The 22,723-nt window shown below is 35.0% G+C and overlaps 4 protein-coding genes across 13 annotated transcripts; 3 read left to right on the top strand and 1 right to left on the bottom strand.

The window, feature by feature from the left end:
* Positions 1-401: 401 nt before the first annotated feature.
* On the top strand, positions 402-6,752 carry LOC140814943 (squamosa promoter-binding-like protein 1). Its single transcript, XM_073174040.1, has 11 exons — positions 402-1,593; positions 1,872-2,053; positions 3,025-3,182; positions 3,252-3,644; positions 3,990-4,064; positions 4,159-4,266; positions 4,451-4,568; positions 4,677-4,818; positions 5,171-5,318; positions 5,461-6,072; positions 6,165-6,752. Exons 1-11 carry the CDS (start codon positions 1,007-1,009, stop codon positions 6,603-6,605), a joined length of 2,964 nt encoding a protein of 987 aa, XP_073030141.1. The 5' UTR covers positions 402-1,006; the 3' UTR covers positions 6,606-6,752.
* Positions 6,753-9,046: 2,294 nt separating this feature from the next.
* LOC140815290 (uncharacterized protein ycf20) lies at positions 9,047-12,273 on the top strand. 9 transcript variants are annotated; one of them, XR_012114326.1, is made up of 4 exons: positions 9,049-9,327; positions 9,446-9,639; positions 9,821-11,524; positions 11,607-12,273. XR_012114326.1 is itself a non-coding variant. In XM_073174418.1 (3 exons), exons 2-3 carry the CDS (start codon positions 9,479-9,481, stop codon positions 10,224-10,226), a joined length of 564 nt encoding a protein of 187 aa, XP_073030519.1. In that variant the 5' UTR covers positions 9,047-9,327; positions 9,446-9,478; the 3' UTR covers positions 10,227-12,273. The 9 variants fall into 9 exon arrangements, 3 of the variants coding, with proteins under 3 accessions (XP_073030519.1, XP_073030518.1, XP_073030517.1); XR_012114325.1 differs by having other exon boundaries at positions 11,635-12,273; XR_012114327.1 differs by having other exon boundaries at positions 9,821-11,520; positions 11,595-12,273.
* LOC140815289 (S-adenosylmethionine synthase 2) lies at positions 11,965-13,919 on the bottom strand. 2 transcript variants are annotated; one of them, XM_073174415.1, is made up of 2 exons: positions 13,766-13,919; positions 11,965-13,320 (listed from the first exon to the last, which is right to left on the bottom strand). In XM_073174415.1, the coding sequence occupies exon 2, from the start codon at positions 13,318-13,320 to the stop codon at positions 12,130-12,132; it is 1,191 nt and encodes a 396-aa protein (XP_073030516.1). In that variant the 5' UTR covers positions 13,766-13,919; the 3' UTR covers positions 11,965-12,129. The 2 variants fall into 2 exon arrangements, with proteins under 2 accessions (XP_073030516.1, XP_073030515.1); XM_073174414.1 differs by lacking the exon at positions 13,766-13,919 and adding an exon at positions 13,505-13,746.
* Positions 13,920-19,499: 5,580 nt separating this feature from the next.
* On the top strand, positions 19,500-22,601 carry LOC140815031 (uncharacterized). Its single transcript, XM_073174135.1, has 9 exons — positions 19,500-19,818; positions 20,661-20,774; positions 20,928-20,996; positions 21,084-21,103; positions 21,399-21,451; positions 21,537-21,567; positions 21,768-21,846; positions 21,983-22,113; positions 22,212-22,601. The coding sequence occupies exons 1-9, from the start codon at positions 19,623-19,625 to the stop codon at positions 22,245-22,247; spliced, it is 729 nt and encodes a 242-aa protein (XP_073030236.1). The 5' UTR covers positions 19,500-19,622; the 3' UTR covers positions 22,248-22,601.
* Positions 22,602-22,723: the final 122 nt, after the last annotated feature.

Consider the following 22,723-nt stretch of genomic DNA (forward strand, 5'->3'; position numbering starts at 1 on the left):
CAAGTTCACATATAGTTTAAAATTCGAGTCCGATATAATCGAGTCTGCGTGCAAAGAGTAGATAACCCTGAATTGAACTGTTAGTATAATATAAATTATGTACATATACATTAACATCGATTAACTTTTATAAAATAATTTTGCGGAGCGTATCAAAATTGTCACTCCAATTTCAACAAACACATAACAGAGCAGATTCAATTCACTGGTAAATGCAAAATTTCCTCGATAATTTCCACAAATTAAGTTCTATTTCTTTTCGATTTTTACTGTGATAGTAGAGACAAGCAATGGACGGAGGGAACTGGATTGTGGGGGCTGTAGATTCCCCGAAGCTGGGGTCAAATTTTTATGTACCTTTTCTACTAGCAAATGTTATTGTATTTGTAGGTTATTTTTCTGTATCGCGTACTCCATTTTTTTTTACGTTTTCCTCTGACCCTGATAATAGATAGAACGCGGGTTCGGATTTTTCTCTCTCTCTTTTCTGTATTGTGGAGCTCTAAATCGCTGGTGATCTTTCGGTCAGAGCAGAAACATCGCAGATCGAATCTCACTTTCGGTTTTGTCGGAAGGTTTAGTCCTATCTTATCATATGTTGTACAGGCAGTGGGAAAAAGAAATACCCGATATACACAAAGAAGGGCCTCAAGGGATACATACTGGGTTTTTTGTATTTGATCGAAGGTAAAGTCTTTTTTGGGTTAAAGTGTTGGGAGATGTGGTCTGTCCGTTATGTGGTACCCCGAATCGATCTTAATGGTAGATTAGAGTTATTTTGGATCGTGGGGTGTTCTTGTTTGGATCCATGGATGTGTCATCGTGCTCTTGTTGAATTTCTGGGGTACTAGCGAGGCTGATCGAAAATTGTATTTAATCAGCTTACTGTAGACCCACAGGAAAGATTCAATCTTTGCCCTTGTTTTTGTGAATATAGATTCTCGGAACTCTGGTCACTTTCTCTCGTTTTGAAGTTTGGCTGTTGTGGTGGTTTGGATTTTCATAAATGGAGACGAAGTTTGGTGGGAAGTTGCATCAATTCTTTGGTCCAGTGGCTCCCGATTTGAAGGCCATGGGAAAAAGGAGTGTGGAATGGGATTTGAATGACTGGATATGGGATGGCGATTTGTTTGTGGCTGCTCCTCTGAACTCTGTCCCATCAGACTGTAGAAGTAAACAGTTCTTTCCGGCTGGATCAGAAATTCCGGCGTATAACGGAGCCTCCTATAGTTTCTCATCGGGGTCAGATGGAATTGAGAGAGAACGGGCTGAGTTGGACAAACGTAGGAGGGGTGTTGAGGTTGAAACCGAAAAGGTGAATGAAGAGTGTGGATCACTGAATCTGAAGCTAGGTGGACAAATGTATCCTGTCACGGAAGGGGATGTAGACAAGTCAGAAGGTAAGAGTAGTAAGAAGACCAAAATTTCTGGAGTACCATGTAGTCGTGCGGTTTGCCAAGTGGAGGATTGTAAGGCGGACTTGAGCAATGCGAAAGATTATCACAAACGGCATAAAGTTTGTGATGTGCATTCTAAGGCTACCAAAGCTTTAGTGGGAAATGCCATGCAGCGGTTTTGTCAGCAGTGCAGCAGGTCACTCTTTCATCTAAATATTTTTGTGGAAGGATTATTAGCATTGCCCATAAACCGTAGGATCAGCAGTTCCTATCTAACTCCTTACCTTTAATACCTTTTCACTCCACATTCACCAATCTGGATATGTTCCTCAGAATTATGCTGCCTTGTGTTGTATATTTGGACTGTGTATGCATTCTGAAATTATTTGGAAGTCTGCTATAAAACCAAGTAATAGTAGAACCACTGGTTAGTATGCCATTGTGATTTTTAAGATAGTATTAATTTTTCTCCAGGTTTCATGTTCTGGAAGAGTTTGATGAAGGGAAGAGGAGTTGTCGCAGGCGATTGGCAGGTCACAACAAAAGGCGAAGGAAAACTCATCCTGAAAATGTTGTAAATGCAGAAACTCTTAATGATGAGCGGGGAAGTAATTATTTACTAATTAGTCTGCTAAAGATACTCTCCAATATACATTGTAAGTTACTATCTGACTAAATTATTTGTTATGCGGCACTATCTTAGCCATTTTACTGCATTATGTGAAAAAGAACTAGCTTAATTTGAAATTTTGATCGAGCATTTCATGTATGCTAGTCTAGTTGCTGTATATATTTTCGTGTTTCTTTTTTTTGTTGTGTAACACATACTTGTTTAATCTTAATGAACTACCGGATCCCTGAAACTAGAATCACCTGTCAGAAAAAAAATCTTTTATAGTGGGACTAAGATGAAATAAATCAACTTTCTTAAGTCATGCTATCTAGATAGTAGACGTGGATAAAGGGAGTTTATATGCATTGGAGTATCATCCATGTGCCTGTTGAAATCTATAAATAAACTACTATTTAAGTGCAATCACCAAACTAGAGTAGGATGCATTTTATGCTGCAATTATTCTTTTCTTTCTTTTTTTACATTTTCCTTCCTTTGTTTTCTCTCCTTTTTAACAAAATATGTGTTGACTGAAGGAGGTACATGGCCAACAATAATCATTTAGGTCAAGCCAAGATAAATTTTGGCATCACTACAATCTTCACAGTAGATGCTAATTAGTTGTAGGGTTCAAATTAGATTTTGGAACGTAGATAAGGCTCAGTTACTGCTGTCAGCTTTGATATGTATCAGCGAGAGTCCAGGAAATTTATATGCCATTTTTTCATCACCTATGTTTTCAAGACAAACACATCTAATTATAAGAAGTCGTCTGATTGATCGTCTATTAGAAGGATGTTATAGGGACCTGTGGGTGCTTCAATTGCACACCATCACTCATGCTTCCATGTTTTCATTTATTTTTCCTCCTGTTTGATTTTTTGTGTTCTATGTCCAAACCTGTTTCTTTAGTCTTTCTTGTTTTGTCATTTTAAATTTATTCATCCAAGACGTTCTATATTCACTCAAGTTCTTGTGACTCATCATGAATTGTCTCACTCAATTACTTTGCAGCCAATGACTCAGATCAAACAGACAATCAGGATTTGCTATCTCATCTCCTAAGAAACCTTGCAAATTTTGCTGGTACAACTGGTGAAAGGAACCCTGCTACATTGTTACCTGTTTCTCAGGATTTGCAGAACGTGGATAAATATCTGGAAACCGAAAAGGTGCCTAAGGTCCCAAAGACTTGAATATTCTCGTTTTTTGGTTAGTTTTCTGACTATTAATATCTGCAGGACCTTAGTAGAAATGCTGGGCAGGGTGTGATCATATCTGCATCTGATCTGACACAAAAGAGGATGCTGGCTGATAATTCTCAAGGTGGAATTACAGACAATTCATCTACTTTAATAAAAAAGGCTAGCAACTCGATCAAAGCAAATGCTTCTGATACTCCGATAGAAAGGATAAAACTGAGTAACATTGACTTAAATAATGTTTATGATGATTCACAAGACTGCATGGACGGTCTTGAGGACACTGTTGCCCCGGAAAATACAGGGAATGTATCTCCTTCTAGGTCATTTTGGCTGTATAAAGATTCTCGAAATTCTTTTCCTGCTCAGAACAGTGGGAATTCTGGTTCTACTTCAAGCCATTCGCCATCTACATCCAGTGGGGATGAGCAGGTGTTAACTAAAATTATTGTAGAGCTTTTATATATTTCCTACATTGAAAGCTTCTATTTTAAAACCCAACCCCATATATCTTCTTGTTTTCATATGACTAGAATACATATATAATTTTTCATTTTGATTGAACTGTGTATTCAGCTCCCGAACTAGGATATGTTATTCTCCTCACCACAACTTCTAGTGCCTCTTAAACTAGTGCTGTATCAAGTGTTATTATTTGATAACCATGTTTTGAATGCTTTAATTGTAGGACGGAAGAAATAACTTCAAGTAGTTTTTGCATTGAGATACCATTTTTTGTTGGGTTTCATTGTGACAGAATTTTCAATTTGATCGCAGAGTCGCACAGATCGGATTGTTTTTAAACTCTTTGGGAAAGGTCCAAGTGATTTCCCTCTTGTTGTGCGAAAGCAGGTTTGTTCCTGGCTTTCAAGGTTAAATATTTTCACAATGACTTAAATTTGCGCGTTTGTGGTTTGGAACTTCAAACTTACCCAATGGATTTCAGATTCTTGATTGGCTATCCAATAGTCCTACAGAGATAGAAAGCTACATCCGGCCTGGTTGTGTCATACTGACGATATACCTACGTATGGATAATTCCATGTGGGAGGAGGTAAATTTTTATTCAGCTAGAATTTTTGGAAGTTAATAATCGAGTTAGAGTGCAGTGAGGCTGTGAGTACATGAATAATCAAACTGGATGTTGATTAGTTTGATTACGTGAGCTATTGTAAAAGGGAATAAATACAGCTTTTAAGAAAACGGCATCTAACTGTCACAATTATTTTGGCCTCCAGCTGTACTGTGATCTATATTCCAGTTTGAGGAGGCTTTTTGATTCATCTAACGATTCGTTTTGGAAAACTGGATGGATATACTCTCAAGTACAGAATCACGTCTCATTTGTCTGCGACGGTATATTTTATTTTCTGGTCCTATTATTTGTTTCAAATTATTTTCTGTTTCCGAGAAATGGAAAATCCTTGAATGTCAATAACACTGAAAAATTCCATTTGATCACAGGCCAGGTTGTTCTAGACACACCGTCACATCTAAAATATCATCAAAGCTGCAGAATTTCAAGTATCAGTCCTATTGCCGTCTGTGCCTCAGAGAGTGTTCAGTTTTTTGTCCAAGGGTTCAATTTTTCCCTTGTAACTTCAAGGTATTCTTTTTACATGCATCAATCTCTTGGTTTAGACAAGGTTGTTTGAATCGTTCATTCTTTAAGAAGTTCTGGAAAATCTAAGGCTGCGTCTTGTGGAGGTATTTGAATTTAAAAGAGGATTTAAAATCAAAATATCTGAAAATACATTGATTCGAAATGAGATCTAGGTGCAGATGATTTCAAATATTGTATACAAAATTTTGTTGGACTAAGATTTGGAATTTGAAATACTTAATTTATTTTTGCTCAAGTATATGCGATGGGCTTGAAATCCTTCAATCCAAATTCATAAAGAATCCGAACACTGCCTGAAGCAATTTTATATCATTCACTTGGCTTTTTGGTCCAGGTTACTATGCCAAATAGATGGAAAATATCTGGCTCAGGAAAATTGTGGTGCTAGAACAGGAGCAGAGTCATTCATGGAGCATGATGAGATTCAATCCCTTAACTTCTCTTGCACCATGCCAAATATAGTTGGAAGGGGATTTATCGAGGTGATGTTGTATTCATTGCTTTGATGCGCAAATAAAAAATATATTTTGTTTGTTTCATTAAGAGTTTTGTGAAATTACAGTCTAATTGGTGCATGCTCACCCTTTGTATGTAATAAATTTTGTTTGTACTCGTATATATTAGGTTGAAGACCATGGTCTCAGCAGCAGCTTCTTTCCCTTCATCGTTGCAGAGAAGGATGTCTGTTTAGAAATTTGTACCCTAGAGAGCATCATTGGAGTCACCGATGGAGATACAAATAAATTAGAGACTAGGAACCAAGCTTTGGAGTTCATGCACGAATTGGGTTGGCTTCTCCAGAGAAGCCGTTTGAAGTATAGACTGGGTGAATCCAGTTTTAAAGTGGATCTATTCCCTTTAAAACGTTTCAGGTGGCTTATCGAGTTCTCCATTGATCATGACTGGTGTGCTGTAGTCGAAAAGCTCTTGAGCATTTTCTTGGATGGTGCCGTTGATCCGGGGAAACACACTTCCATTCTACTCGCGTTGCTGGACATTGGCCTTCTTCACCAAGCTGTCCGGAGAAATAGCAAGTCCATGATAGAGTTTCTCTTAGAATACCGTCCGAGTGAATCTTTGACCAAAACGGGACCAAAACTTAATCAAGCTGACGAGGACCAGTATTTGTTTAGACCTGATTCTGTTGGGCCAGGAGGGCTGACTCCTCTTCACATAGCGGCCTGTCTAGATGGCCGTGAGAGTGTATTAGATGCATTAACTGAAGATCCCAAATCGGTATGCTCCTTCTTTGTATGCTTTTAATAAGCACGGCATGGTTAAGAACGATGGGTGTTTCTAAACTCGAGAAATCACATTTTCTTTTTCAGGTGGGAATCGATGCATGGAAGAATGCTAAAGACAGCACAGGGTTGACACCTCATGATTACGCATGTTTCCGCAGTCATTATTCCTACATCCATCTAGTTCAGCGGAAGCTGAACAAGAAATTGCTAAACAGTCACATTGTAGTGGACATTCCAGACAACACCGTACCCACTAAACAGAAAATCGGAAACACGGGTAAGTTGGGTAAGTCAGGAGTTGCTTTTGAAACAGAAAGACCTCGAAGTTGTAGCCAATGTGAGCAGAAAATGGGGGGTTATGGAAGTTGGAGATCATCCGTGAGGATTTACAAACCGGCAATGCTGTCCATGGTGGCAATAGCCGCAGTTTGTGTGTGTGCCGCACTGCTCTTCAAAAGCTCGCCTGAAGTTCATCCATGTTTCCGTCCCTTCAGGTGGGAGCTGTTGAAGTATGGGTCTGAGTGACCCTTTTTAGAATGCTTGTTACGTTGTAAGAAGTTAATTAATTATCCATCAGTGTGCATGTATGTATCTTTTATTAAATCTTTGGAGTTTAAATATTTTAGATTTAGACAAAAGGGGAGGTGGAATAAAGGATTTGGTTTTAGGATTTGTCTCGATTCCAGTAATTTTGTTCAAGTTTCATTCAGGGCTTTGGCCTTTGTTTTGTTTCAAACTCCTCGATTTGATTTATATATAATATATCAATTCATGGGCTATTTAAATACACAAATGCGGCTTACACGTGAATTTCTATTTTTTTTCCTTTTTCATATTCAATTTCTCTTTCATCGACTCCAAGTTACCATTTTTTCAATAATTTTATAGATTTTACTAAAGTTGTCAAAACGAGTCATAGGACGGGACGATCATAACCCGTCATTTAGCGTAGCGAGACAGACTGACCTGCCATTTGGACGGAACCCAACCCGTTTATTTGACAGGACGCGACGAAAATCCATCAATTTTTAGTTATATTTGACGTGTTGAGACAGATTGATCAGCAATCCACCCCAATTTACCATTTGTGGGGTGGGCCGACCCGCCATTTGGATGAGCTAGAAGAAATTGTTAACTCAAATCTCCTATTTGGCAATAAGCAACAGGTCAATCAGACGAGCCTGACATATTTTGATAACTCTGGATTTTACCATCGGCCAAGAAAACGTCTTCTCATGCTCTCTCCCCATTCAAGTAAATTGTTTTTTAAAAGATGTAGAAAATTATCAACTTAATCAACATATTAAATTATTTCTCCCAAAGCTAATCTTTATATTGGTTGTTATGGAGAAATTTACTTTTTGAAAAAATTGCTATCAAGATTTGATTGAATGGAGTATACACAAAAAAATTTAACCACTTTGAGATCACATTGTTTAACTCTTAAAGTTCAAGAAATTATATTTTATAAATATACTAAGAAAATGAATTAATAAATAATATAATAACATTGGTATTTTGGGGATTTCAAAAGTCACGAAGAAGGTTATTTTAGTATTTTTGAAAGGATTGGGGAGTCCAAACTAAACAATGCTTGACAGTATGTACTAAAAAAAAGTACTTTCAAATAAGGGTGGGTACGATACGGTATATCGTACCGAACTATCGTACCATATATCATACCGTAAATATCGGTATGGAAATTTTTTATACCAATATCGGAAATTCGATATACCACACATTCGGTATGAAAAAAGTTCATACCGATACCATACCGACACCGAAAATTAAGTTCGGAATACCGAAAAAATGTTGGTATACCGAACTTAAATTTTTTTAAAAATAATAATAATAAATTATTTTCGGTATATACCGAAATACCGGGAAAAAAAATTCTGTACCGAACCGATTTTTTCGGTAAGTTCGGTATTTTTTTCGGTACTTCAGTATTTCGGTATTTTTTCCCACCCCTACTTTCAAACTCATGTATAAATTAAAAAGTAGGTCTTTTGTGAGACGGTCGTACGAATCTTTATCTACGGATTAATCCTACAAATATTCACAATAAAAAGTAATACTCTTATCATAAAAAGTAATATTTTTTTCATGGATGACCCAAATAAGAGATCTGTCTCATAAAATACGACCCGTGTGACCGTCTCACATAAATTTTTGCCTAAATTAAAATAGGCTTTGAGGATTTTTTTGAAGTTTCCTTTATTTTTTGTACAACATTTTTTTAAAAAAAAACAACAAAAAATTATACATCAAAGTTCTATGTTATTTATGATGAAATATTTTTTCTCTCTCTCAAATTTTTGTCTAAGGTTTTATTTGTCATTGATAAAAATTATTTTGAAAAAGATGATGAATGTCTTTAAGAGAAAAAATAATTGTTCAAAAAAAATATTTGTAATCTTTACTATATTATAAAGCTTTAGCATGTTATAGAAACTGTTTTGGTCCGAAATAGTTATATCATCGAATTTCATATAAAAACATTGTTAACTAACAATTTATGGACAAAAACATTAACAAAATAACTTCTTTCAAATTTTAATCTAGTAACAATTTAACTTCCCACTAACATAAAAATTCATCAATTTCCATTCCATATAATTTCTACTTCTTTTATTCTCATTCTTTTTTAAAAAAATTGCTAATACTAAAATCTTTAATCTTATTTGTTTGTCTATTTTTTTTTCTTTTATAAATAAAAATATTCATATATTATTAACATCCACATTTCTCAATGTTTACCAATCAAATAATGACCAATTGCGGTCCCTGTCCCCTCGTTAAAAAACCAAAAAATAAAAAATAAAAAATCATACCATTCTAAAATAGATTTTTGTTAGACGATATGGCTATTTTTATCTGTAACCGATATTCACAATATTCACAATAAATAAAATATCAATCCAACAAAATACGACCCATAAAACCGTGTCAACCTAAGTTTTTGCTCCTAACCTAATTCAAATTATTGGTGTTTTGGTTTGGGTTTAAGTTAACACCATTCGTCTCCGGTGAATATCAGACCTCATTTCTCAAACCTTACATTCGTTTACTCCTCTTCAATGGAAAACTTGCTCCAATTCTGCCCATCATTTTTAGCAGTTAAAGTATAACATAATTGTGTTTTTTGATCTGATGTTCATGGAGGCGTTATCATGGCGTCAAGATTTGAGAAGGGACTGAGTTTCTCGACGAATTTTCATCCGGGCTTCTATTATTTTCTAATAATGTGAGTGTAGTATCTTCTATTTTCATGATTTGGTAATTTGATTTTTCGTTCCGAACCCTGTATTTTATGGAGGAATTCGATTATATTGCTTTTATTTTATTGACCATCTGGATTGCAGTCTCCGGGTTCCTCTATGGTTTGATCCAAGAACATGCCATCGTCTCTCAATTTGACTGGTTTCAGACTCCCGAGTGTTAAAATTTCCAAGTCAAGGTTGCTTGTTGCTTTTTCCTTTGGCAAATCGACGCCCACGCCCTTTCTGCTGACGTTTTCCGTTGCCAAGGGTCAATCTTTTACGGTCGACAAATTCAAGTGGGTCTTTAGACCGTGCTGTTTTATATGGTTTTTTGTTTACTACTTAAAGAATCATGTCTAGCTACATAAAAAAGCAGTTTGATGATATTTATTCTCCAATATTCTGTTTTTCCCCAAATGAATTTGGCATGCTTTATACATTGCATGAGCTGAAACTTGGTTACATACAATCATGTAGAAGGATGACATGGTCTCTTAGAAGTGCAACCGATGGCAGTAGGCTAAATTCTTCTTCTTCTGCAAATGACTCACGTGGTGGAACTCGGCTTATCAGGGCTATCCAAACTGTTCGAGTTATGTTGATTACTAGATTAAAGGAGTTGAGGAGAAACCTTCCCGTCAAACTATTCTCTTTCTTGGTGGGATTCTATTGCGCAACTGCTTTTGCCACTGCGATTGGACAAACAGGAGACTGGGATGTGCTGTCTGCTGCTTTGGCCATGGCTCTTGTGGAGGGGATTGGGGCTCTTATGTATAAGTATTCTCTAAATTTTGTGGACAACATAAAGAACTTAATCATCATATTCAATTACTGGAAGGCTGGGCTATCGCTTGGTCTCTTTTTGGACTCCTTTAAGTATTAGATATAACATAAGTTTGAATAGAGATGCATTATCAATACTCTGTTTCATACGAATTCGTGAAACCCTTGATCTCCACCATGGATAAGAAACTCTAACCGAAGACAACTCCCTATTAAGTGACTTAAACTTCACCTGAAGTCCTAGGAACGATCACGCGGTTTGATGTACCCAGGTTTACTTCTTTTCTCCTTTTGCTTCTTAAAATGATTGTTTTGACATTTCTGTACTTGGTTCTGTTTATTAGGTTTGTATTTCTTTGTAGGGGGTGAAATTGAATTGTTCTACTTGAATTCACTTCATATAAAATAGATCCCTTAATCCTTTTTCCGAGACTAGACTTAATTCATTCTTCCTACTAGCAATTATTTTGTCAAGAACAATGGCCTTACATTGTAATGTGGAGGTATTTTCCAACTCTTTTAGTGCACCTTAACACATGGATTTGATACGTGATTTTGAAGCAGCCTGTCCAATTCTCAGAAAATGGTCTTCTCCTTATCAATTCATATCCACTGTATCTCTGGCTCTATATTCAGACCTGGAACTTAGACTTCGACATGACACAAGTATTAAACCTACTGAACTTCGTCTCCGATACAAATTTGCGTTGGTTTATTTGTTCTGACTTCTGAAAATAAATGCTTATTCATGTCCATTATTTGTACTCATCAAATAGAAAAACCAGGAAGTGGCAATTGTCAAAACAGCTACAAATCCACTAAATAACTATGTGGAGTGGTAAAAGCTACTGTCTGCCAATTTAAAATGACTGATAAATCGTCTGCTTCATAGAGTTCAATTAGAGTCATTGTAGTCAAGCCTTGTAATTAACCAATTAAAACATTCACTTCTACCTAGGGGGGACTATTACAGCTTATTTACGTGTACATGTTACGCTAATGTTTGACGATGCCACTAACAAATTTCGGGATGCTTGTCGAGTTGGTGGCACTTTGATTCAAAAGCCCTTTTTATACTTCCTTATATTTATGGTGGAAAAGTTTTGGCGTATGTATGAGATATGATGAATTGACAGTAAATCATAATTCACTGTCTCTGCAATTCCTTTTATCAGGGTTGCCGACATGGAGCCGGTTGAAGGACCACCGACTTTCTATCCAAGAAGCAGAAGCATACCTCACATTCTGCTCCAGTGAAAGATGTGTGAGCCTCACATTAATGGTAAGTATTCATCTACCTCTTAGTTGCACTGGACCACCGACCATCTATCCAAGAAGCAGAAGCATACCTCACACTCTGCTCCACTGAAAGATGTGTGAACCTCAAATTAATGGTAAGTATTTCATATACTCATAGTTGCACTTTAACTCGACGACGCGACACAAATTTTGTTATATGCACTGAAAGGTTTTAGGAAAGCTGAAGTCATCATAATTTTTTCATGAAGATGGACCGAGTTCATGGGAGCGTGAGCAATATTACCTTGGATTAAGTTGGGTTTCGGATCTCTTTGATCGAAGACCAAGTGTCGGCATATTTCATTATTTAGGGGTCTATTGATGTATATGGACATAAACATTGTGTTATTTCATTTTCAGTTTATATTGGTTAGGAAATTTTATTGGCAAGCCTGTGAAAGCGATTTTGTAATCGAACATCCCACTTGCAATTGACGATCCCCTGTTAAAAGAGCAAATTGATCTTCAATGTAAACGACTCTTTTTATGAATATGCGAAGCAAGTTTTCCTCGTATTCAAGCTCCTATTTCCAACTACAAAAAATACAATCCAAGTTCTCATTAAAAGTAGGCAACTCTAAACATTAATCATAGGCGACGACGTACACGTCTATAAAAAGTATAACACGAAGAGTGAATCAAATAAAAAATGAAACCAAAATTCTTGAAAGGTAAGAGTGTTCCATGCTGGTTGTTCCAATTCTTTAAGCTTGAGCCTTGTCGTGCTTGAGAGGCTTCACCACTTCCCAAGTGAAATCGGGGTCATCTCTACCAAAATGGCCATAAGCAGCAGTCTTCAAGAATCTATTACCGGAACCCCTCTTCAGATCCAGGTTGATAGAAATCATGCCAGGCCTGAAATCAAAGTTCTCCTTAACAATATCGAGAATTTCTTTATCAGGGATCTTTCCTGTTCCGTAGGTGTCTACGAACACCGACAAGGGTTCTGGCACACCAATGGCATAAGAAACCTGAACTATGCACCTCCTAGCAAGCCCCCCCGCGACAATGCTCTTGGCAGCTTGCCTAACGATATATGCACCACTCCTGTCGACCTTAGTCGGGTCCTTTCCAGAAAAAGCACCGCCTCCGTGAGCTCCCCACCCTCCATAAGTGTCGATGATGATCTTGCGACCTGTGAGACCAGCATCACCGTGGGGGCCACCGATGACGAAACGGCCAGAAGGGTTGAGGTGGAAGATGGTCTTCTCGTCCAGGTATTTTTCGGGAATGACAGGCTTGATGACATGCTCCTTCAGGTCGGCAGCGATCTCATCGTTGGTCACGGTCTCGTCATGCTGAGTCGAGATCAGGACGGTGTGGACACGAATAGGAACCATGGCACCATTCTCGTTGTAGTACTCGACTGTCACTTGGGTTTTACCATCAGGCCTCAACCATGGGCAAGTACCATCCTTTCGAACCTCAGTAAGACGAGCGCCAAGTTTGGTCGCAAGAACGTGGCTAAGGGGCATCAATTCAGGGGTCTCATCCGTGGCATAGCCAAACATATGGCCCTGATCACCAGCACCAATCTCCTCAGGTCGCTTGGTAAGATGACCATGGACACCTTGAGCAATATCAGGACTCTGCTGCTCGATGTTAACAAGAACCTTGCAGTTGTCCGCATCCAAACCCACATCATCCGATACAAATCCAATGGCACGGCAAGTGTCACGGACTATTTTCTCGTAGTCAACATCAGCCTTGGTGGTGATCTCACCAAACACCATGACCATATTAGTCTTGGTGCAAGTCTCACAAGCAACTTTGCTCTCGGGATCCTCGGCAAGGCAGGCATCAAGAACCGCATCGGAGATCTGGTCGCAGAGCTTGTCAGGGTGTCCCTCATTCACCGACTCCGATGTGAACAAAAAAGTCTCCATCTCTCTCATCTACAGAACATGCATACAAATTAAACAATTTGGCTCACCACACGACTGATATAATAATCGAAGCAAATTTGCAGAAAAAAAAATATAAATGCAGATTCTGTTAAAGTATTTCTACTCGAGATCATCACTCACACTCCATTGAACCTTAGATTTACTCAAGAAACTCGTAGATCTGGATTACTACCTTTTTTTTTATTATTATTATTATAGCATCACAAATTGCCTTTTCAAACAGCATCACAAATACTAAGATTTTTCAAGAGTTGACAACCCATCAAAACCCAACATCCCAAAAAACCACAAATACCAAAAGAGAGAAAAAGATGGCATTTTCCAAGAAAACACGAGATCTATAGCACTCAACATGTCTCCATTATCCGCAAATGAAAGAAAAACCAAGAAAAATTATATTGACAATTAGAAATACAAAGAGAGAAAATCATACCTAGGGTTGAAACGGGAAGCGAAAAAACGGAAGAGACGTAGAGAAGAGAGGAAAGCGGTGCGAAGAAGGCAGGCGGAGATTGGACAAATATATAGAGACCAAACAGCGTCCCCTTTGGATGGAATCTCAGTGTAGATTCATGGAGGCTGAGGTGGATACAGCTCGCTTACTCGGTTCTTTTTTATATACAAATTAAAAATCACTTTAAAAAAATATATTTCCAAAATGTGTTAAATTAAAAAAAATATATTCTATATTTATTATTATATGATAAATAATAATTTAATAAATAATAATTTTTCAATTATATAACTAAACAATTTTGTTTTCTTTCAACATATTGCAAACGAATTTACAGTCCGTCCCCGTCAACCACTCGGGTATCGACCCAAGAAAAATCAATTTGAAGCTTATTGGTAATTCATGATCAACTTCCTTTCATAATATCTTACCTTGAGGGAATTCAAATCCCCAATGTCTCCGTGAAAGAGATATGTCCTAAACCAACTAAACAATTTTACAAATCAAAGAATTAGTGTAAGTGTAAATTTCTTTGGAATAAGGGAATAAATAATTTAATTTAAATGTCATAACATACTTTTGTTTACATGGTTATAAATCAATTACTTTATTACATTTTTAAAATTTTAGTTATTCTAAAAACCAATCAATCAAAAGTGATTACATTCATGTATGACAAACTAAATGATATCCTCGAGAATGAACATAAAAATATAAAATAAAAACTCATGTGAGACGGTTTTACATGTCAATTTTGTGAAATATAATTTTATTTGGGTCACAATGAAAAAATATTAATTTTTTTATTATAAATATCAGCAGAATTGATTCGTTTTATGAATTAAAATATACGAGACTCTCTCATAAGAGATATATTCAAAATATAATTTAAGATTCTACAGATTACAAGGAAGACGAAATAAACCGTCCATGCGACCATCATTTGAATTCTCAAGTTGATTTTGACTCTTTAATTGTGATTTGGGGTAATTTGTTGTCCGAAGCAAAGTTCTTATTTACATTTAGTCATATCTTGTTTTATTACTTGATTGGGCAATCTATGACTTGGACTGTTAAGATTAGAATTTGGACTTAACTCAACTCCAAAAGTTAGCTCAAGGGGAAGGATTGTCCAAGACCATATATACAACTCACAGGTTGTTTATCCAACCGATGTGAGACAATTAACATGGACGTTGGAAGATTTTTTCGTGTAACACTCTTTAATCTTTCTTCGTGAGATATAGAACAACCCGCAAAATTTGCTTCTTCGTGACTACCCGGATTGGTTATTGTCCAACTATTCTCTTTCCAATACGTGTTAATGTCTTACATCAACTAGATTAATTAATTGAGATTTATATATATAGATTTGAACAATTCTCATCTTAATCTAATATTTAGAATTGAATTAAATCTAAATAGCGATTTTTCAGAAAATACATGAAAAGCGTCTAAAAGTGACAACCCAGCAACAGGTTGTTGAATGCGGACACCGACGGCTCTCGCGCCACTGATGTTTTCCGATTTCATATATTATTATTATTATTATTATTATTATTATTTCTGTTAATAATTGGATGCTTCACATACCGACAACAAAAACAAATAAATCAATTGGATATATGTATTTTTTTATGCTATCTAAATCGGATATTTAATTTGCATATATCAACTGTGAAAATCCATGACCAGGGATCTCAATGCCTTAAATTATTATAATTCAAATTTTGACTCAGATTATTTATAATGGAAGTTTGACTAGTGTAAGTAATTAATTGATAAACAGGTTTTTATGATAAAATTTCACAGATCTTTATTTGTGATAAGTTAAGCATGTCTATATTTATAATAAAAAATAATATTTTTGATATAACAAATAATTTTTTATAATAACTTAAATAGGAATAGTCATCTCACAAAATTGATTCGTAAGATCATTTCACAATAAATTTGATGAAATAAATGTTTAGCTATATATATATATATATATATATATATATATATATATATATATATATATATATATATATATAACTCAATGTAATTATCATTTAAATCAAACTAGCAATAAAAACGATTAAAGAATATCGACAAACTGAACACATAGAGAATAAGTTTAGTGAGTAGGTCTCACGAGAGACCTACTCCTCACAAATTTATATTGTGAAATGGTTCGACTTGATTCATAATAAAGTGAAAAATAATATTTTCGTATAAAAATTAATTTTTTCATTGGTGGGGTCGGATATGAGATTTGTTTCACTAAATTGGAACACTTCTCTTTCCAATTAAATTAAATTAGAAAATAGAAACATTTCGCGAAAATGTCGGAACCGGAATAATCGAGTGACAAAGAATTGTCGGGAAATTTGGGTTCAGTCCCCAGCCGCCATTTTTTTTTGTGTTCAGTCCCTAGGTACTTTTTTAGTACCACATTTCCACATGAAGTGTACCACATTTCCATATGAAGTGTACCACATTTTGTATGACATAGTACCACAATTTTGTGGGCAGGGAGTGAAGCCAAAGAAATTTTTTGATTGGGGATTTTTCAATAACTTCCCCAAGAATTGTTGCATCAAACATAGATAAAAATAAAATTTTCCATATTATTTGTTTTGTTATTCAATATTGGCAAAACATATTAACAATTAGATTCAAATGGCATTTTTTTGTTATTAAATATAAAAAAATAATAAAATATGCCTAATTTTTTATTATGATAATTATATTTTTACAAAATATCGTATTAAAATTCTGAAATATCAACAAAAATTGTATTAAATGAAAAAAATTATATGTAAAAAACAATTGGATCAAATTCAAATAGTAAAATAAATCAATGCAACATTTAAGTAACGTCCGCAATACATAAACAATTGATCAATTATCACATCGCAACATATTTAGTATAAAAAATTTATTTTTAGATCTCTTGTGAGATGATTCTTATTATATACTAATAAAATAAACAAACGTATTACATGTGTTATTACTATTTTTAATGTGATCAAATAATATTAAACAATTAAGACAAAATTATTATCAATTTAGAAGAGTTGTTCGATTTAAAAAAGAATATTTGTTTAGATTTTTTTCTATGTAAAATATGGAGTAACTTGAGGAGGTTTTAGTAGGATAAGAATGATAATTATAAAATTAAATATTTTAGTGTCCTAAAGTAATTACTCTAAAGTTCTCACACTTAATAATATAAAATTATAAAATTATATATATATATATATATATATATATATATGTTAGATTAGTCGATTAAATTCATATATTCAAATAAAAAAATTATTTTTGAAATAAAAATAATATTTTTTAAAAATTAAATTAAATAAAATATAATATTATTTTTTGCACAAAATTCATTCAGTAATAATTTTTTTCACAAACCTTATATGATAATGAATTGACAAAATAAATATTACAAGAAATTTTTCGGGATAATTTAAAAAGTATGAGTGAGACAGAAAACATTTAAAAAACAAAGACTCTGATTTTTTTAAAAAACAAGGAGTTGACTTTTGATTATTACATTAACTGCAGTTAAACTCTTTGATTTAATTAATTCTTCTCTTCTCTTTCTTCTCGATCGACACATATCTTCCTCAAATTAAAATTTACGAGTCATCTACTCTTTCTTCCCCAAATCGTGATACCAATTTAGTTGACCCAAAATCTACTTTGAGAAAAAGTAGGAGTCCACCCAAAAAATTGGTCGACCAAATTTAAGTTGGTTAACCAAGTATTACTGGTCAAATTCTTCTCGGTCGACCAACATAATATTGGGTGACCGAGAAGAAATTTTTTTTGGTCCACCATAATTACTTGGTTTGCCATATTTATTTTTTTATTTTTATTAATTTTTGTCTACTCTCATTCTCTTAATTTTTGTAGGATATATCTTTGGGTCGACCCAAAAGCAAAGCAACATGAATCAAATATGTCGACCAAGATTATTTTTTAGTCGATATTTTTTCTAATACATGAATCCATATATTTGACAAATATGACCAATAATTACTTAATTTTGACGGATAATTAAACAATTTTGACCAATGTTGCTTGTTTTTAACATATAAAACACATAATTTTAAAAGTATGCTTTATAATGTTACATGTTATGACATATGAGTCACAGTTTCATCTATGTTACATGTATTGTTACATATGAGTCACAATTTCACCAATGTTACATGTAGTGTGATTAATATGTGAAAACATGTAACATAGTTGTGAAATTTTGATTCACATATTAGAACAACATGTAACATAGTTGGTTGTGAAATTGTGATTTTTATATTAAAACATGTAACATAATTGTGAAATTGTGATTCATATGTTCAAACAACATGTAACATAATTATGAGATTGTGATTCATATGTTAAAACATATAACATAATTGTGAAATTTGTGAAATTATGTTATATGTTAAAACATATAACATAATTGTGAAATTGAGGCTCATATGTCAAAACACATGTAACATAGTTGTGATTGTGACTCATATGTCATAACATGTAACATTATAAAACATATTTGTGAAATTATGTGATCCATATATTAAAAACATGCAACATTGGTCAAAATTGTTTAATTATCTGTCAAAATTAAGTAATTACCGATGATATTTGTCAGATATATGGATTCACGTGTTACGGAAAAAGGTCGACCCAAAAACAACATTGATGGACCCAAAATCAACATGGATCGACCCAGAGATCAACAAGGTCGACCCAAAGATTAACATGGATCAACATGGTCGACCCAAAAGCAACATAGTCGACCCAAAAATCACCAGGGTCGACCCAAAAACTGACCGACAACAAAATTCCACCATAAATACTTAAATCGAAATTAAAAATATCAATACAATGTCAAATAATTAAAAGATCAATACAATGTCCAATGATTATCAAACACTGAACTCAGATACAAAAACAAGCACTACATCGACCCAAGCTTAGTCGATTTGGTCTACTAAACATTTTGCTTGAGTCTGACCAATCATGTTGAGTAGAACAAAATAGCTTGGTCCACCCAAGGAAAATGTTTTGCTTGGGTCGACCTTACATGCTTGGTACACCAAGCTATTTTGGGTAGACCAAAAAGTCGACCCAAGCAAAATGTAGGTAGACCAAAATTTGATCTACCCAACATGTTATTTTGGTCGATCCAAGCAGAATATTGGGTAGATTAAAATTTTCAGCGATTTATGTGTAATCAAAGTTTTCTGAAATAATTCTGACATCAAATATTATGAGTGTTGGTTTCAAAATAACACCAAAAATTGCATAAAGTTAAGAAATGTTTGGGTCGACCAAAAAACATTGAGTCGACCCAAGCACAAGGGTCGGCCCTTTTTTCTTCAAGTGAGTCGAAGAAACATAAGCAATAAATCAAAATAAACGTTAATATTATCTTTTTTTTGTGAATCATTTGTCGAATTGAGTTCGCTTATATTGAAAAAATCTGTGCCAAGAATTGCCGGGAAGGGAAAAGCCATTTGCGTTGAGAATCGTCGTCGGAAAGGAAATGAAAAATGGTCGGTAGAAAAGAAACCTAGTTTAGAATCGACTGAATGAGATGAATGAATTTAATGTTATAAAATTAAATTAATGATATATTTAAACTTAAATAAAAAGATATTTATGTAAATGGATTTGTAGAATTTTTTTAAATAAGTCACCTTCGAATCCTTTTCCCTAAATTTCCCGACATTTTTCCTCCTTTTCGGTGCTGCTAATAACTTACCCTCTGAATTTTCTTATATTTCCCGGAAACACATCTCTGACCGGCAGCGGCGCAGGAAATTAATCTTGAATGACGGCGGACCGCGTTCCGGCTACCGTCGGCGGTGATACGCAGGCTTACGGCGAGTCATGGTACTGGGATAATCGATATGCACAGGATTCCACCCCCTTCGATTGGTACCAAAATTACCCGTCCCTCGCTCCTCTCATCCGCCTCTACATTCCCCGTCCCCACCGCGTTCTCGTCGTTGGCTGTGGAAATTCCGGTATTTCCCCCATTTTATATCTTTAATAGTTGTTTCTTTTGAGTGAATGCTCAATTGTTTTTTCGTGTGAACAATTTGTTATGGGAGCTGATGTCATATTATCTTGGTTATACTTGTGAACGATATGTTTTCCCTCATCTTTTTGGAATTGTAAACGAAGTCTAAATTTTCCATCGAAGTTGCTTCAGATCACTGGTATATACTCGTTTTTGAGTCGAATCTTTTGATGTATATCTCAAGTGCATCCAAATATGGCATCTGTGTTATCAACCCTGGAACTTCTTCGTTTCTTTTAATTGATAAGTGTGATGATGTTGCTTATTTGCCTGTGATCCCCTCGATCTTTGCAAGAGCTAGTCCTAAGAGAGCAAATCTCGAGTTGCATTAACTAATTTACTGCCCATGCTTGAGCTCGGGGAAATAGATGTTTCGGATTCTCAAATTCTGGCACGCATGGATCTAGTATTGAATATTATTTCCTTTAGAAGAATTGGCGTGGTTATGTCCAAATTTTATCTTGACAAGCTCCTTTAATCTTAATTATGCGTTACATTGGAGGTGACATCATTTAACAGCTAAAATTGCATAAGTTGAAGCATGTGCTTTGCTATGATATGCCATGTATCACTTGGTAATAAAGTCTAGCCAGTATGTCAGACTACCACATTACATAGGAAACGCCACGACCCATCTTTTATAATGCCATGGAACAAACTATGCCTTTACCATTGAAGTCATTAATTTGTGTTCAAATGAAAAAGTACGCAAAATTAGCAACACAATAGTTCTTTGTGATTCGTGGTTAAAATTTGTTATCTGATTATGATGGTTTCCTTCTGCAGCCTTTAGTGAAAGCATGGTTGATGATGGATACCAAGAGGTTGTCAACATTGATTCATCCTCTGTGGTGATTGAAGCCATGAAAGAGAAGTATTCCAATCATCCAAAGCTGAAATGTATCATTCGTTACATGAATAAAAATGTATCAATTAGAATTTTCACCCTAAATATTATAAGTAATAAGAAATAATCATACTGCTGTCAGACATATACTATTCTTGATGTATAAAGCACATAGTTCAGGCACAATTTCCTTAATGTCTGAGCAGATATGATAATGGATGTCCGAGATATGAGTTCAATTAATGAAAATTCCTTTGACGCTGTGGTTGATAAAGGTACTTCTATTATATCTGCCGGTTTCTGCCGGTTTCTGAAACAATACACTCGACAACAGTTGCTGATACTTTTTAATATTCTTCCAGGAACACTGGACTCTCTCTTGGTGAGTAATACATGTCACATTTTATGTATCTGTGAGAGATTAGGTAATATTTTCCCTGTTTTTTCCAACAATGTATTTGGGTATTTATGCATTTGCAGGGCTAAAGAACGGACTTAAAATTTCCTGAACACAACACAAATCACGAAAACAAAACCTCGAACTTACACAATATCAATCTAAGATATCTAGACAATCTGAAAGATCTTGACTCACGAGCACAAAATATCACGATATCCATGATTTCCAACAGTATCTTAATAACCTGATCGTTATATTGATTTTTCTGCCCCTGTAGTGTGGTCAAAACTCACGGCAAAATGCCAGTAGGATGCTCGAAGAAGTCTACAGGTATTATGAACATTTTTTCTAGTTTGCTTGTTACTGTTTCTTCTCACTTTCTTCCATAAGTCAAAGTGGTTGGTCATAATTATAGGGTTCTCAAGGAGAAAGGAGCATATATCCTGGTAATGTAATCGTCCTTATACTTATTTAATCATATTTTATTTATCTGGTAGGTTGTTTCTTTTGTTATTAAAAAGGATGAGTATTTAGGGGCTTTGGGCAACAAACCCGCCTAGTGCAATTGAACAACATCAGATTTTTTGTATTTAAAGCGTATTTGTGCTTTGCGTCCATCCCTCACTGAGGTTTACATGATTGACAGATTACATATGGTTCACCTGTATATCGACTTTCATTGTTGAGAAATTCATGCTCCTGGGCAATTAAACTCCACACTATAGGTTTGCTGAACTTTTATTGTGGTCTTGGTTATTTTATTAGCTTCAAAATTTATCTGAATTCTGTGAGCCTGCTCCCGTTCTCCAAATGATTATATTCGTAAGTCTGTTCATGGAACGTTCATTTAATTGCATGCAGAGAAACTTGAATCTGGAAACAGTTCAGATGATCAGAACAAGGATCTGATTGTTCCAATTCCGTTAGATACTAAGGGAGAAACTCTATTTGGAAAGAACAATGATGTCCATTATATATATGTATGCATTAAGGTTAGAATCATTTGTCAATCTTTGTTACATTGGACTGATGACATATTTTATGTTGCAATGCTGGTGGACTGCTTTGACCTTTACCCTCAATTGTTCAGGATAACCACTACCCCAAAAAAAGTATCGAAGTATGATTCAGGCATTGAAACAATGAAACCTGTTCAGCAATTTATGTATCTGCATATATGAAGTATCATAATCGGTCCCCTCCCACCCACAAATCCTGATTATTCATTGTTTTTGTTACTAATACATTCATTGTACACTAGTTTGTGCGATGGTTTAGGTAAACATGGCTAGTGCTTGTACTATTTATTTTTTATTCGGGAGGGGTTGTTGAAGCTGCTGGTGCTTGTTTAATTTAATTATTTGAATGAAACAATTTGTATATGCCATCTTTCGTTAAGGCTACGTTTGGTTGGAAGATAGGATAAACTAATGATTAGTATGTAAATGATAAAGAAAATGATTGTGATAGGATTGTAATATATGGTGTAAACTAATATTATGTTTGGTAAGATTTTTAAGTGTAGGATAATTTTGAATTTTCTGATGAAAAGACAAAATTGCCCTTCTCCTTCGCGGCGGCGGCGGCGGCGGCGGCGGCGGC

The sequence above is a fragment of the Primulina eburnea genome, chromosome 15, assembly GCF_022965805.1.
Source record: "Primulina eburnea isolate SZY01 chromosome 15, ASM2296580v1, whole genome shotgun sequence".
Classification (NCBI taxonomy): domain Eukaryota; kingdom Viridiplantae; phylum Streptophyta; class Magnoliopsida; order Lamiales; family Gesneriaceae; genus Primulina; species Primulina eburnea.